This window comes from Anabrus simplex, chromosome 1, assembly GCF_040414725.1.
Source record: "Anabrus simplex isolate iqAnaSimp1 chromosome 1, ASM4041472v1, whole genome shotgun sequence".
Classification (NCBI taxonomy): Eukaryota; Metazoa; Arthropoda; class Insecta; order Orthoptera; family Tettigoniidae; genus Anabrus; species Anabrus simplex.
The window spans coordinates 352,687,364-352,702,358 of record NC_090265.1 but is presented as its reverse complement, the minus strand read 5'-3'; the positions used below and the strand labels follow the sequence as shown (position 1 = coordinate 352,702,358).

The 14,995-nt window shown below is 38.3% G+C and overlaps 1 protein-coding gene across 1 annotated transcript in view; it reads left to right on the top strand.

Annotated features, from left to right (window-relative positions):
* Positions 1 to 14,995, top strand: part of LOC136866716 (midasin) — a 425,839-nt gene that overhangs the window by 12,657 nt on the left and 398,187 nt on the right. Inside the window, exon 4 of the mRNA XM_067143861.2 lies at positions 6,951 to 7,170. Within this exon, the coding sequence (XP_066999962.2) occupies positions 6,951 to 7,170 (220 nt within the window). The remainder of the gene's footprint in view (positions 1 to 6,950; positions 7,171 to 14,995) is intronic.

The following is a 14,995-nucleotide window of genomic DNA, read 5'->3' as shown; positions in this document are numbered from 1 at the left end:
TGTTTGTCGATGTGATATTTCTGTATCACATGGTGGAAAAAGTGATGTTTCAAAACACGTGGAAACAAAGAAGCACCGAGAAAATGTCAAGTGTATAGACAGTAATACAAAACTAAATTTTGCTGTTAAAATTGAAGGTGATCGGGTGATAAATGCCGAATGCTTGTTTACATCATTCATTTTGGAGCATAATTTGCCACTTAATTGTGCAGATTATGCAGGTCACCTTTTCAGAAAAATGTTCCCGGACAGTGATATTGCAAAGAAATACGGCTGTGCAAGAACAAAGACTGCTGCAATTATTGGAGAAATGGCAAAGAAAGAGAAAGAAGAAATAGTAGAAACTTTGAAGAAATGGCCATTTTCTGTTTCAACCGACGGAAGTAACAAAGGAGATTGTAACCTATATCCCATTGTTGTTACCGTATATAATCAGAAGAGACAGAAAATTGTAAGCTGCTTATTGTCTGTCCCTAACTGGTGCGAATATAGGTGCCTTTCTTCTCAACACCCTGAAAGAGTGCAATATTCCACTTAATAACTGTTTAGCCTTATGTTGTGATAATGCACCGGTAATGGTTGGAATGAAGAATGGAGTTGCTGGTGTGCTGAAACATGATATGCCTGATCTCTTTGTTGTTGGTTGTCCCTGCTATTTGTTAAATTTGGCTGCAGAAAAGGGGCATCATGCTTGCCATTCAGGATTGATGATTATTTGGTGGACATTTACTATTTTCTACAAAGAAGTACTAAGAGAAAAGAGAAACTGAAACAATTTCAGGAACTGTACAATGCCGAGACTAGGAAAATTTTAAAGCATGTGTGCACCCGTTGGCTTTCTGTGGGCAAATGTTTATCCAGGTTGTTGGAACAGTGGCAGCCTTTGTCCAGTCTGCTCAATTATGAAGTAAAGGCTGGTAAGACAGGTCAGCTTGGAAGTCTCGAAACTTACCATATTCCTAAAATGAAACAAACATCAGTAGAAAGTGCTGCCTCTTCAAGGTAAAGAACCAATGAATCACCAGTCCCAAGTTGTTCTTCACCCAAAACAACTAAACAGGATTCATTCATTAAGTGCAGTCTGTCTCGTGAAGAAAGAATTCCTGTCATCCTGTCATCAAATTTAAATAAGGCTTTATGTCTGTTTTTATCAAATGTTATACCTACATTTGATAAACCAAATGTAAGTTTGCAGTCAAGTGTGCCTCACATCCATTTACTGCAAGATCTGCTGCTGGACACATTAAGGAATTTGATATCGAAATTTGTACGACCTTCAGTGGTTAAATCTTCCTCTCCTTTGGAAGTCGATTACCACAGCAGGGTAAACCAGAAGAATGATTGTGACTTGTTCATTGGTAGTTGCACTTCCCAATTCGTAGAGTATCTGAAGCATGACGAGAAAGAGGAATTTTTCTCATGAGTTTGGAAGTACTTCATTGCCGCATGTGACTACATTGTCCACAAGTTTCCTTTGAAGAATGCGACCGTTGCACGAATTACATCTGCATCCGAGGCTTCATTTTCTTCTGTGATGTATTTTGTGGCTAAGTTTCCAGTGTTACTGAATGCAGACGCAGGTGAAGAGCATGAAGCCATGGATGAATTACAGTCCCAGTTCTGTGCATTTCAGGTAGATGATATACCAGATGAGATCTTCATGGAAGAAAGAATTGATGTGCAGTGGTCGATGGTAGGAAAGTTAAGAAGTGGTGATGGGAGCCTAAAATATGATAGATTAGTTCGTGTTATTTTGGGTATTTTAACAATTCCTCTCAGTAACGCTGAATGTGAGAGGATATTTAGTCAGGTGACTAAAACACGAACACAGTTCAGGTCATCTATTGCTGATGAAAACATGGAGAGGTTGTTGACAGTAAAATCAAGGCTACAGGGCAACTGCTTTCAATAAATCTTTGACAGTGGGTTTCTCAGACAGGCAAAATCTGCCACTGCTTCTTCTTTTAATCAACAGCAATTTTCTACTGATGGAGAAGCTTCTGTTAATCAATAAGATGGAAGGAAGGTAGGCATACCATATATGTTCTTATACATTTTCTGGTGTATATTTATACCATATATGTTCTTATAAATTTTCCGGTGTTGTGTATTTAAGTATCACTGAATACAAATACGTATGTGAGAGTAAGATATTTGTGGATTTAGATTCCGTTCAGTTTTGCTGGAAATGTGTGTTAATTTAAACGTGGACATGATGCATGGAGTTTCTACGATAATGTATGTATTGTGGAAGACATGTAGAATACGCAGTTTTGACCAATTGTATCTCCTGATTTCTCCTGATTTTTCCTGATTTTCATATCAAAATCTCCTGATGTTTGGTTTTGTAAAGTTGGCAGGTATGCCTTTTGGAAGTGTTTTCCTTTTCAGAACCACATATGGGGGGAGTTTGGTTCCATCCGCTAATACGCACAACATTACCGTGCATCGTTGCTTTTCGTTACCACCTGTTCTGATGGTTGCAGTTTTAGAACCCTTCGTATCCACTGTATTTTCCAACGGCATTTCAAAATAGACAGGTGTCTGGTCAGCATTACCAATTTGCGAGAGCAAATAAGAATTTTGCTTCCTTAAATGAATAATGTGACACTGAAAGGCCGTTAATTTTTCTTCATATGCCCAAGGGAGACATTGTGATTTAGACGTACGTCTCCGAATGCACAATCCCTTTCTCTGATAAAAGTTTTGGATCCATCTGTTGCTTGCAGTAAAATCCTGTGTTTTGAGTTCTTTTGAGATCTCTAGTGCTGTCAATTGACACATTTCACTAGAAACACCGTATCCTAACTCACGTTTTTCTATCACACATTTGTGGCGTCGTTCTTCAATTTCCGGAAACACTGCACTCCGGTTGCGGAACACTTTGATCGCCGTTACTTTTTTAGAAGATTTTTCTTCTTCTTCCGCCAATCACGAATACATGATTCATCAATATCGTACTTTCTGCCAACGTCACGATTTCCGTATACAGTATTTCAGCTTTGGTTACAACTTTAAGTTTCTCATGCACAATAAATGACCACAGATGCTGTTTTGAATCCATCACTTACTATCGAGACAGTACTTTCACGGGACAGATACGGAACTCGAATGTGAGTGATGTAGACTTCCGTAACCAACAGTCTCGACTCTCGCAAAGTACGATATCCCGCAAGATCAGCTATTCGCGCACCCAGCATGCCAGCAACACTTGTGAAACAAATGACGATCGAGCATCCGCAGCAGCGGCTTGCATATTTACCCATATTCTTTTATTTACCGTATTTCATTACCTTACATTTCGTGTTTACATGACACTGTAACCGTATTGAGGAAAAAATTGATCTTGTTTTCCAGAATGCAACTAAAAGACAATAATACCTGAATGCCCATTTACATGTGGTATATTGAGTACAGTAACCGTATTCAAATCTATTTCAATGCTCCATGTAAACGTAGCAAATATTTACGAGAATGAACAGCTTGAATACGACCCTCACCCAAGATTTAGAACCAACGTTTCGGGGGGAAAAGTGCGGGTGGTATTCGGGATGATACGGTAGTTAGTGCATTCTTCGTTAACACATTTTTCCGCTTAGCACTTCGCGGATTTGAACTCTCAATTCTCATTGTATTCAATCTATATAAAAATGCCTCACTTACTGCATCATGGATTTCTGGTATTACTGCTTAGTATGATCACATTTTTCCTAGTCCTGGACATGTTACTTGTCATCCCTTGTGGAAGGAACGTGATTTCTAACTTGGGCAAGAGCCCTTGCCGCAGTTGCGTGATAATGGGAAAAGGCCTTGAATTCCTGAACTTCATAGGATAAGTAGCACCTTCGGGGAGCAGGCCATTGCTGGTTCGTGCTTGTATTTTGCATTTCATTGAGAAGTTAATTTTTTTTTTTTTTTTTTTTTTTTTTTTTGTGTGTTGAGTGGTACAGTGAAGAGTAGCAAATATTTGTTGCATGATAGCCTACATCTGGATTAGGAACATAATCATGTGAAGTTGAACAGCATGGTGGATATTTGTCTTCCGATAGTCTAGTTGTAGGTACGGTAAAAGTTGTGAAATTCCTTACTACATACATCGTCATTACAGACAGTTATGCCTGTCAGCGTTCAGTCTGCAAGCCTCTGTGAATTTACTTAACATCACCACAATCCTCTATTCGTAACTAGTTCTGTGGCCACATTTAATTCTATATCTCTTGTCTTTAAATCATTTGAAACTTAACCTAACCATCGTCGTCTTGGTCTTCCTCTTCTTCTCTTACCATCCATAACAGATTCCATTATTCTTCCAAGTAACTTATCCTCCCTCCTCCATTCACCTCACATGACCCTACCACTGAAGCTTGTTTATGCATACAGCTTCATCCATCGAGTTCATTACTACCTTAGCCTTTACATTCTCATTCTGAATACCCTCCTGCCATTTTTCCCACTTGTTTGTACCAGCAATCATTCTCGCTACTTTCAGGTCTGTTCCTTCTAGCTTTTGAATAAGGTATCCTGAGTTCACCCAACTTTCACTCCCGTAAAGCAAAGTTAGTTTGAAAACAGACTGATGTAAAGAGTTTTCTCCAGGAGCTGATTTCCCTCTTACAGAATACTGTGAGCTAACTGCATTAGCTTTACTGTACCTTGATTCAATCTCACGTACTATACTACCATCCTGGGGAAACACACATCCTAAATACTTGAAATTCTCTGCCTGTTCCCATTTTATGTCCCCATTCTGACATTCGCTTCTCTTGGATTTCTTGCCTGCTGACATCAATTTAGTCTTGGAAAGGTCATACCATACTCATTGCACGTATTTTCAAGTTGTGAGATACAGTATTAGACTGCAAGCTTTTGGCACAATCTGCCATTAAGATCAAGTTGTCAGCATAGGCCAGACTGCTTACTAGATTTCTGCCTAACTGAATCCCTCCCTGCCACTTTATACCTTTCAGCAGATTATCCATGTAAACTGTAAACAACACCCTTCTCTAACCCCTGTAAGTACTTTGAACCAAGAACTCATTCTGCCATCAATTTTCACTGCTGCTCAATTATCAACATAAATGCCTTTGATTGATTTTAATTATTTACCCTTAATCCCATTGCCCATCAGAACGGCAGACATCTTTTCTCTCGGTACTCTGTCACATGCTTTCTCTAGATCTACGAAACACAAACGTAACTGTCTATTCCTCTCGTAGCATTTTTCAATTACGTGGTGCATACTGAAAACTGGATCCTTGCAGCCCCTCTGTGGTCTGAAACCGTATTGGTTTTCATCCAACATCCTCTCAGCCACTGGTCGCACCCTTCCTTCCAAGATGCCACTAAACAGCTTGCCTGATGTACTGATGAGTGAGATACCTCAATAGTTGTTGTAATCCTTCCTGTTCCCTTGCTTATAGATAGTTGCAGTTATGGCTTTTGTCAAATTAGAAGGTATCTTACTAACACTCAATGCTAATTTTATCACTCTTTGAAGCCATTTTATCTCTGCATTCCCACTATATTTCACCATTTCCTGCTTCTTCATGACAATGGAATTTATTTTCCATCCTTTTCGCTTCATCAAGCATATTTTCACCAACACCATTGTCCTCCTCACCAAGAGCTTGGTTGTTCGCGACGTCGTCGGGAAGATTTCCTTTTATGTTGAGAAGATTCTCAAAATATTCCTCCTACCCATCCAGTCATTCCCTGGGGTCTATTATGAGTTCACCTGAATTACTCAAAACACTTCATTTCCTTTTTCGTTCCCTTCGTAAGATTCTTTTTTACTGTCCAGAAAGGTAACCTCCAATTCATTGCCTCAGACTGTGACCAGAAAATAATTTTGAATAACCAACTGATCCAAAGTAAAAGGCTTCTACTAACATTTGTTTTAAAGAGAGTGATTTGCAATAATACTTTGATATTTTTATGAGCTTCTGTGCAATTGTTTTCATTTTTGTTGTTTGGTGTTTTTCACACCTTTCAGTGTACTGTTGTTATTTTATAAGCTCCAGCGCAAAAGGTTCTCATATTTGGTATATCGTGTTCTTCACACTAATGTATTCAGTTGTACATTTTCTCGCTTAACACGTTCGTTTTCCATGTCCCCTGCAGAATCTTATTTTTAAAAAAAAATACTAGTTGAAAACTGCCTCCATCAGCCAAACAGCAGTTACTTGGCCTTTGCATATATTATTTATTTGATAGAGGCACAGCTTGTATTGTATAATTATGCAACATTATTGGTGGTTAATGATAAGAAAAATCCATATTGCTTTTTCCTGTCCATTGGTGTCCGTCGTCTTTCTCGCTTCTTCCTCCACATAATCCTACCATTTTCATTCTGTTTCTTTTTTTCTTTTCTTTCCTTCTCGGATTGTCAGTCCACCATGGACAGTCTATGAAGAGCTCTTTGTACTGATACTCTTATCAAATGTCCTACCCATCCCAATATTAGTTTTTATTTATGTTTATTTATTTATTTATTTATTTATTTATTTCCCACTCTCTTTCCGTCAACCTGGCGTACAATAATATCATCCAGTACTCTGTTCCTTCGCATAATATTCCCCATCAGTTTTACGTTTCTTCATAAAATCCCCTACAGAATGGTTCTTTCGTTGTTGACTCTCCTCAGAACATCCTTATTGCTCATTCGATCTATCCACTTGTTTTCTATTCTTCTCCAGTGAAATAGTTACTGTATAATTTATTTTTAATAATCCACAAAGAGCACTTGAAAAGGGCTGCCTCCATTGTTTAACCTTGTATGCGATGCGGCTTGTGTAACTTCAGGTTTGCATTTGAGAGATGGTGGTTATGAACTCGATGATCGACAGCCTTGTACATGTTTTCTGTGGTTTCCCATTTTCATTTCTGCAAAGCTTGGAGCTGTACCTTAAGAACTCTACCTTTCCTATTAATTTTTCCATATTAATCTGCAGATATGCTTTAACTCTCGGAGATGGACAACACTTTTGCGTCTAATGAAGCAAAGTTACAATGCTGCCCTGCGCCGATTGACAGAGTCACCAGATGAGAAACGGCGTAGTGCCTGGCAACAGTTTGGCAACAAACTTCTAAAGTTGGAAACGCAAGTGAATGCTAAAAGTGCTCTTGCATTTGCATTCATTGAAGGAAGTCTAGTGAAAGCACTCCAGGAAGGTAAGTGGTGATTAATTTTGTATTATTTTAAAATGAGATAGTCATCTGGAATACTACTATGGACCATTAATGTCAGGACATTGTTAAATTTTATAATGTTCTTTAAGGTAACATTTGCTGGCCCTGCAGTCAAGGGGGTGGCGTGCCTGCCTCTCACCCGGAGGTCTCGGGTTTGATTCCCGGCCAGGACAGGGATTTTTGCTGGCCTCACGCTGAGCAGCAGTTGCTTAGTTGGCTAAGACCCATCAGGGCTGTGTAGCTTTTTTTTTTTTTTTTTTAATATACCTTTGTTATTCCTTGTCTCCAATCATGACTCCCAGAATTCTTTCAGACTTTCAAGCTGTGTTATTCATGTGTATTACCACACGAAAGAATCAAGTTTTGTAAAGTAATTCATTTCCATGACAAAACTTGATACGTAATGTTTGCGCTATTTTCATCACTTCTGGTACTGCCAAGTGCCACTTCTAATAAAACTTCTGATTTTGCAAACTGACTACTATAAACAAGATTCATTTTGTGGCATCCTCCTGCCAGACAAGCTTCTTTAACTCTTCAAGTTGGTTGGTTAAGTTGGTTAAGACCCATCAGGGCTTATAACGTTCTTTAAGTCAACTCCTTTGTAGACTAACAAAAAGTGCCAGGAGCGCTGTCACGCTCCGTGTTGCAACTGTCCAAATAAGGTGTAATACAATAGAAGTCCGCTATGCCGTGTACAGCATATAGCGAGAACCCTGTTATAACTACTTTTGATCTGTCCCTTCAAAATTCCTATAGTCAACTGTGTAATATCCTTCAGTTATAGCGAGAACTCTATCACTGATGATCCATTATTACAAGTGATTAAGTGCTTGTTATTTTTTCTGTTATCAATATTTATGCACTCCAGCAATTGTATTGAATGTGATCGATCATCATATGCAATAGTTAGCTCTCTCATCGACACTCGGAGGCAATATAAGAGTTGATTATTAATACCCACTGACTGCTGTTCTGTAAAGAAAATTTGAAATGAAAGAGGAGAATAATTATGTTTTCATAATAAATTTTCATAATAAAACTTCTGATTTTGCACACTATATAATATAATTCGTATGGCTTTTTAGTGCCGGGATATCCCAGGACGGGTTTGGCTCGCCAGGTGCAGGTCTTTCTAATTGACGCCTGTAGGCGCACTGCGCGTCGTGATGAGGATGAAATTATGATGAAGACAACACATACACCCAGCCCCCGTGCCATTGGAATTAACCAATTAAGGTTAAAATCCCCGACCCGGCCGGGAATCGAACCCAGGACCCTCTGAACCGAAGGTCAGTACGCTGACCGTTCAGCCAACGAGTCGGACATTTTGCACACTGTGCTACTGCAAACAAGATTCATTTTGTGGCATCCTCCTGCCAGACAAGCTTCTTTAACTCTTCAAGTTGGTTGGTTAAGTTGGTTAAGACCCATTAGGGCTTATAACGTTCTTTAAGGTAACATTTGCTGGCCCTGCAGTCAAGGGGTGGCGTGCCTGCCTCTCACCCGGAGGTCTCGGGTGTATTATAGCGCTTATAGCAAGAACCCTATCACTGATGCATCCATTATTACAAGCGATTAAGTACGTGCTATTTTTTCTGTTATCAATATTTATGCACTCTTCCTCGAAAACACAAGTTGTAAACAAACTAATTGCCATTTTATACCGATTTTAATTTGTGCAGGGCTTCCCTTCAACTTTTATGAAAAGTTTTTCTATTTCAGCTGTTTGGCACGTATCTGCAGACCAGGTGTTTGTAATAATGATGACTAGTTCTCGTGATGTCACATCATGTCACTCTGTCAATGGCATCACTCTGTCAATCTTCGTATGTTAATTTTAAGGACACTTCCTCTAAAACATTGATACTTTGTCAATATATGAATGTTTCATCTAAACAGTGTTATGTGGCTGAAGATGTTGATAATAAACGAAACATGTACCACTTTTAGCCAGTAAGTAGCCTTAAGCAATTTTGTGTATCAACAAGGTGGAAAATAAAAAATACTTAGTTGTGAATCTGTTTAAGTGCATTACGGACCATGAAGCTGATTTTTATGTAATGCACATTTATTCAAGAAGTTGGTAAAATAAATACCTAATCGATACTTTATTATTGCCTCAGGCAAAATTGAATATAAATTAGCACTTACAGGACACGTTTCGACCACTTAGTGGTCCTCTTCAGCTGTATAAAGAAACAATTGAGAAGAAAAAAACATTAGGACAATAAGCACAAATAATAAAAGTTCTTTGGAGACTCCTTTGTTAAAAAATGGAGGTCATCAGAACAGGTCATCTTGCCTCTCGTTCTTGTTTGGAAAATATGTTTATTCTGCGCTGTCTAGAGGGTTTGTCTTTGAGTGTGACCTAGTGAAGTAACGATGTGAAACAGTCTGACAGTCCATGCAAAGCTCTAGAGAGAAGGGAAGTAGAGTTTTGTCGTCATCTAAAATATCATGTGAGGGAGGAGGGAGATTGGGCTGTGCTTCTGCGATGTCGTGTTTGATTATATCTCTTGTCCGTCTGGTCTGTTTTATGTCTACCCATTCCTGTTCTGATGACCTCCATTTTTTAACAAAGGAGTCTCAAGAACTTTTATTATTTGTGCTTATTGTCCTAATGTTTTTTCTTCTCAATTCTTTCTTTATACAGCTGAAGAGTACCACTAAGTGGTCGAAACATGTCCTGTAAGTGCTAATTTATATTCAGTTTTGCCTGAGGCAATAATAAAGTATCGATTAGGTGGTTATTTTACTAACTTCCTGAATATATTCATCGATACGGTCATGAAATGGACAACTTGTAATGCACATTTATAGTGAGAAGTTTATTGTTTTCATGATACATATACAGTTATGTTTGAATAAGAAAAGTCAAAAGTTTGCCACAGAATGCGATCAATCATCTTCGGTATAGTTTTCTCGCTCTGTGCGCTAGCAAGCTCTCTCATCGACATTTGAAGGTGGTGTTGGAGTCGATTGGTAATACCTGTTGACTATTGTTCTGTTAAGAAAATTCTAAGTGAAAGAGAACATATTTTCATAATAAATGCATAGATAACGTGGCTGATAGCAGTTGTTAACTCGTTAGAAATAAAAGCTGAAGTAAACGTTTGCTTAATTTTAATGCTATATACTGAAATTAAGTGAGAATGTGGTACCCCTCGAGATATGGCAGATTGCATCACTGATTTCAGAGGTAGATATCAGTTTGCATTCAGGAGATAGTGAGTTCAAACCCTACTGCACTGTCAGCAGCCCTGAATATGGCTTTCCGTGGTTTCCTATTTCCACACCAGGCATATGCTGAGGCTGTGTCTACCTTAAGGCCACAGCCATTTCGTTCCCACTCTTAACCGTTTCCTATTTCATCGTCATCATAAGTCCAATAACGGACCATTTATATTGGTATTATCATAAGACCTATCTCTGTTGGTGCAACGTAGATCAAATTATTTTTAAAAGTATGTATTTTTTATGTCTGGTTAAATTCTCATGTAAATTATAGTGAGAATTTTATCATTTCTCTACTGGCTCTTGAAATATGTTTTCCGGATACATATACGGTTAATTAAGAATCATATGTATATTTACTTGCCAAGTTGTGTAACCGTCCAGGCTTCTCCAGCCCTACTAATTTAATATAATATCATATCATTTTACACGATATCATTTGATATCAAGTTTACCCGCCATCGGCAATTATTTGTAATAACATATTTATTTAACGTCAATCATTTGTAATCAAGGCTTTTTGGAATCATATTGTATATATGATAATATCGTTTTATTATTTAAATTATTATATTATGTAGGATAAGAATTCATTATGGTATAAATACGGTCAATATGTTGAGACATAGTTGTTTTCATTTCATCTCATGTTTGTGTATACGGAGGGTTATTCTTGAAGCTTGGGATTTTGCGTGAGTCATGGGTTTATCATATGACCAAGGCTAGTAAACAGCGACCCGTGCGCGAGGCTTGCAAGCTGGTCAGCTATATCATCGCCACGCCTTCTGGACTTGTCGAGGAAGAAGGGAAGGGGAGTTGATGCTTCGATCTATCGAATCAGATACTTCGTTGTATATGAGTTTTGAGATTGAACTGTTACCAAGAGTGGGGGTGAGCCCGGATATATACTGATTCTCAACACGAGAACGGGACCTTACGACCTTACAACCTTAGGACCGTACGACCTTACAACATAACTAAGGAAACTCCATCACTAGTACTTCTACTGTGAACATCTATTTTGAACGACGTGATTTGATTTTTGAAACAGTGTGTGGTCGCTCCGCGACATAGTTACTTTTGTACAATGTGTTGTCGCTTCGGTTATGTTATCGGATCTGCATGAGACGAATCAAGCTTACGGCTTGTGTTATATTCAGTAAATATTGTGGACGAAGAACAATGTTTAAGTTCAAGTCTACGGAATTTGGTACAAGTCTGTACCGTATAAATAGTATAGCTCAGTTGGATTGAGATTTCTACTAATATGGAAAAATTCATATCTCTGAATTTTCTCCTCATACGATCAACGCTGATCAGTTTTTACAAGTATGGGGCCAATGTCTAATTTAAAGACTAGGCAAGTAGGGAGTGTTAGTCCAGATAGCCCGTACCACATCAGAGAAGGAAGGAAGGATGTCCATGGAACAAAGTCTACATCGAGAAGGAGAGAACGAGTAACCACGGAAACCAGATGACTTCAACGGAAGCTGCAATTGGTGAGCTTCAATTAGATAAAGCAAGCAATAGTAAATTCAGTAAATTCTAAATCCCTCCACGCTTTAAGGAAACTTTTCCGATTCATCTCATTTTTTTTTGTATAATAAATTCATTTGTATTTTATATTGCGTTAATTTTCTTTCTTAAGCGATACTTAATGGTTAATTATTTTAAATCCTACCCATGTGATTTCAGTGTAAGTCTCTATGCTAGTAAATATAAATGTTGGTTTACAGTTTTATTTAAAACTATAACCATGGCGCCCAAACATTACATAGAGAAATGGGGAACCATGGAATGTTGATTGTTTCTATTTGCGTGGCAATTTGCGGGCAAGCCACAAATAGTTTATTTAATATTCATGTGTCCCAAGATAATAACTTTCATCTCCCCAAGTGTTATGACGAGAGGGAACAGTTACATTTGTCGCACCAACGTGGAGCTCGAAAACCATCAAGTATTTGTGGAAAGAAAGCAGTAAAGTAGAATCTGTGTTTGTGGGGGTTAAGTGAGTGTCCATATAATTTGTATGTGTGATTTTGGGGGAATCATGGCTGCACAAGGTAAAAAGGACATGAAATTACGTAGCGGAAACTTAGTAAAGGGAGGCGAGACGCTGAATTCTACGAATGTTGTAGATGAAACTATTGAAGTAGATAAAACGGTAGAGAGTGGTGGGAGCATGGAAAATAGCACAGAATCTGATGTAGCTAGGATGGAGGCCAAGAAAGGTAATACGAATAGTGAAATGAATATTCGACAACTGTTTTTAATGATGCAAGGGATATTAGAGCAAACGAAAGGGATAGATGAGATTAGGAAGGAAATGAAAGGGATAGATGAAATTAAGAAGGAAGTAGAGAGAACGAAAACCGAAATTAGCAGAGAAATAGAACAGACGAAAACCGAAATTAGCAGAGAAGTTAATGCTAGGATGGATGCTTTAGATCATAGATTAGATGAAGCACTAGAGCAACAGAAACTTTTTGAGAATCAGTTAGCGGAACAGGAGATGAGACATAGCCAACATGAGAAGGTGGTAGAAAGAAAGTTAACTGAACATAGAAGCGAAGTCATGGAGTTGGTAGAGAAAGAAAATTGTAAAGTTAGGAGCGAAGTAGACCAGCAGATCACAGCAATTAATTGTAAAATGCAGGAACAAGTAGGAGAAGTTACTAAAGTTAGAGAACAAGTACAACAACAATACGATGATCTGTGTGGTAAGGTAGAGATTAATGCCAAAATATGTAATGAAAAGTTTGCGAGTGACGTAGAAACTAGAGAGAAAAGGATAAATGAACGTATTGATAGGTCGGAGGCACAAATACGTAAAGAAATCAGAGAAAAGCAAGGTAATATAGGAAGTCAGTGCCATGGTACTAATTTCATATATGAAACAGAACTACCTAAATTTAATGGGAGGCAGACAAACCCTTTAGATTTTTTAAACACTGTTAAGAAACGGTTTGAAAAGCGAATAGAAGAAGGAATCATTGAATGGGAAGAAGCGTTAGAGATAATTGGTAAAGCTTTTATTGGGGAAACGAAATCATGGTTTGCGGTGTATAAGAGCAGCATGACCAGTATGGTGGAATTCCAGAAATATTTCACGGAAAAATTTTGGAGTGAAGCTATACAAAGCAGGGAAAGAGAACGCATTGTTTTTGGGAAATTTAGGCCACACGAAGGAGTTTCTATGACCGAATATTTTTTAGCCCACGTTATGATTTGTAAAAACGTAGATGGGATGTCAGCGGAGAGAGATATTGTGAAGTTATTACTCAGACATTTTCCGAACAAAATCCGCGAAGCTAGCTGTATGCAACAGATAGAGTCTATTCAGGGAATGGAAAGATTGCTAGCAAGTTTCGATGCGTTAGGAAGTAGTAATAGTACACGTGAGCACACAAAGTTTCAGACACCACCCAGAAGACAAGAACACAATCACCGTGGTCAGTTTCAACCGTGACAACAACCTGTAGGTAATCAGTCACACCAGCAAAATAGGAATGTTCAGAGGGAACGAAATGTAGAGGAAAGTACAAGCCGAAATCAGGATACAAGGAGACACAGTAATTTAAACTGATAGTAGACGGTAATGAGAGATCAGATTATCAGTCTTCAGAACATGTTGCAAGAAATTGTGTAATGACGTACATGGATTATGATCTCGATGTTAGAGATGAGTTATTACGGGAGGTGGAAGTAAATCAAGTCGATGCTGGTAGTAAAAGTGAGAACCCCGTTGTTACGATCGTTATATGGAGGGCGCAGTATCAGGCTTTATTGGATTCAGACAGTCAAAGATCATATGTAAGTTCGAAGTGGTATGAGGACAGAAAGAAGGAGAATATAGAGATTGAAGAAATGCCTGTGAAATCCACATATATCATCACTGCTGTAGGTAAACGATCCAAGCAAATATGTAAACAAGTTGCCATACCTATTTGTATTAACGAGAAGTCGAAAATTCAGATCTGTCTTGTTATTCCGAATCTTATATTTGATGTTATCTTGGGATCTGACTGGCTAAGTTTATACTCAGCTCGGCTAGATTACAATGAGGCGATAGTATATTTAAGGTGGGATAATGAGGATGTTAAAGTCACGTGGGATGCCGAAGTTCAGACGAAAGTGGAGGTTTGTAACATGTGGTGTGTTAATGAGGTTTCAAAAGATGAGAGAGCGGATTTTAAGTTGTGTGAAGTGTGGTTAGAGGAGAACCACGATGATGCTTTGAGAGAAGCGGTAGATAGTAGCAATTTGGAAGAAGGTCAGGGGGACCGATTGTTGTATGTGTTGAGAGAACACAAGGAAGTATTTTCATCGAAACCTGGCAAAACACATGTGTATGAACACTCATTTTCAGTGCTGGATAAAAGTATATTCGCTGGACCGAGATATCCGATACCACATAAATATTGATGGTTATGAATTTCAAGTTTTTGGTCCGTATTGAACTGAGAATAATATATAAGTAATAATAATAACAACGTAAACGTTTCCACCTTTTCAATACTACAATATATTCACAAAATTACAAATTACACGGTACTAGTTTCGACCCAAT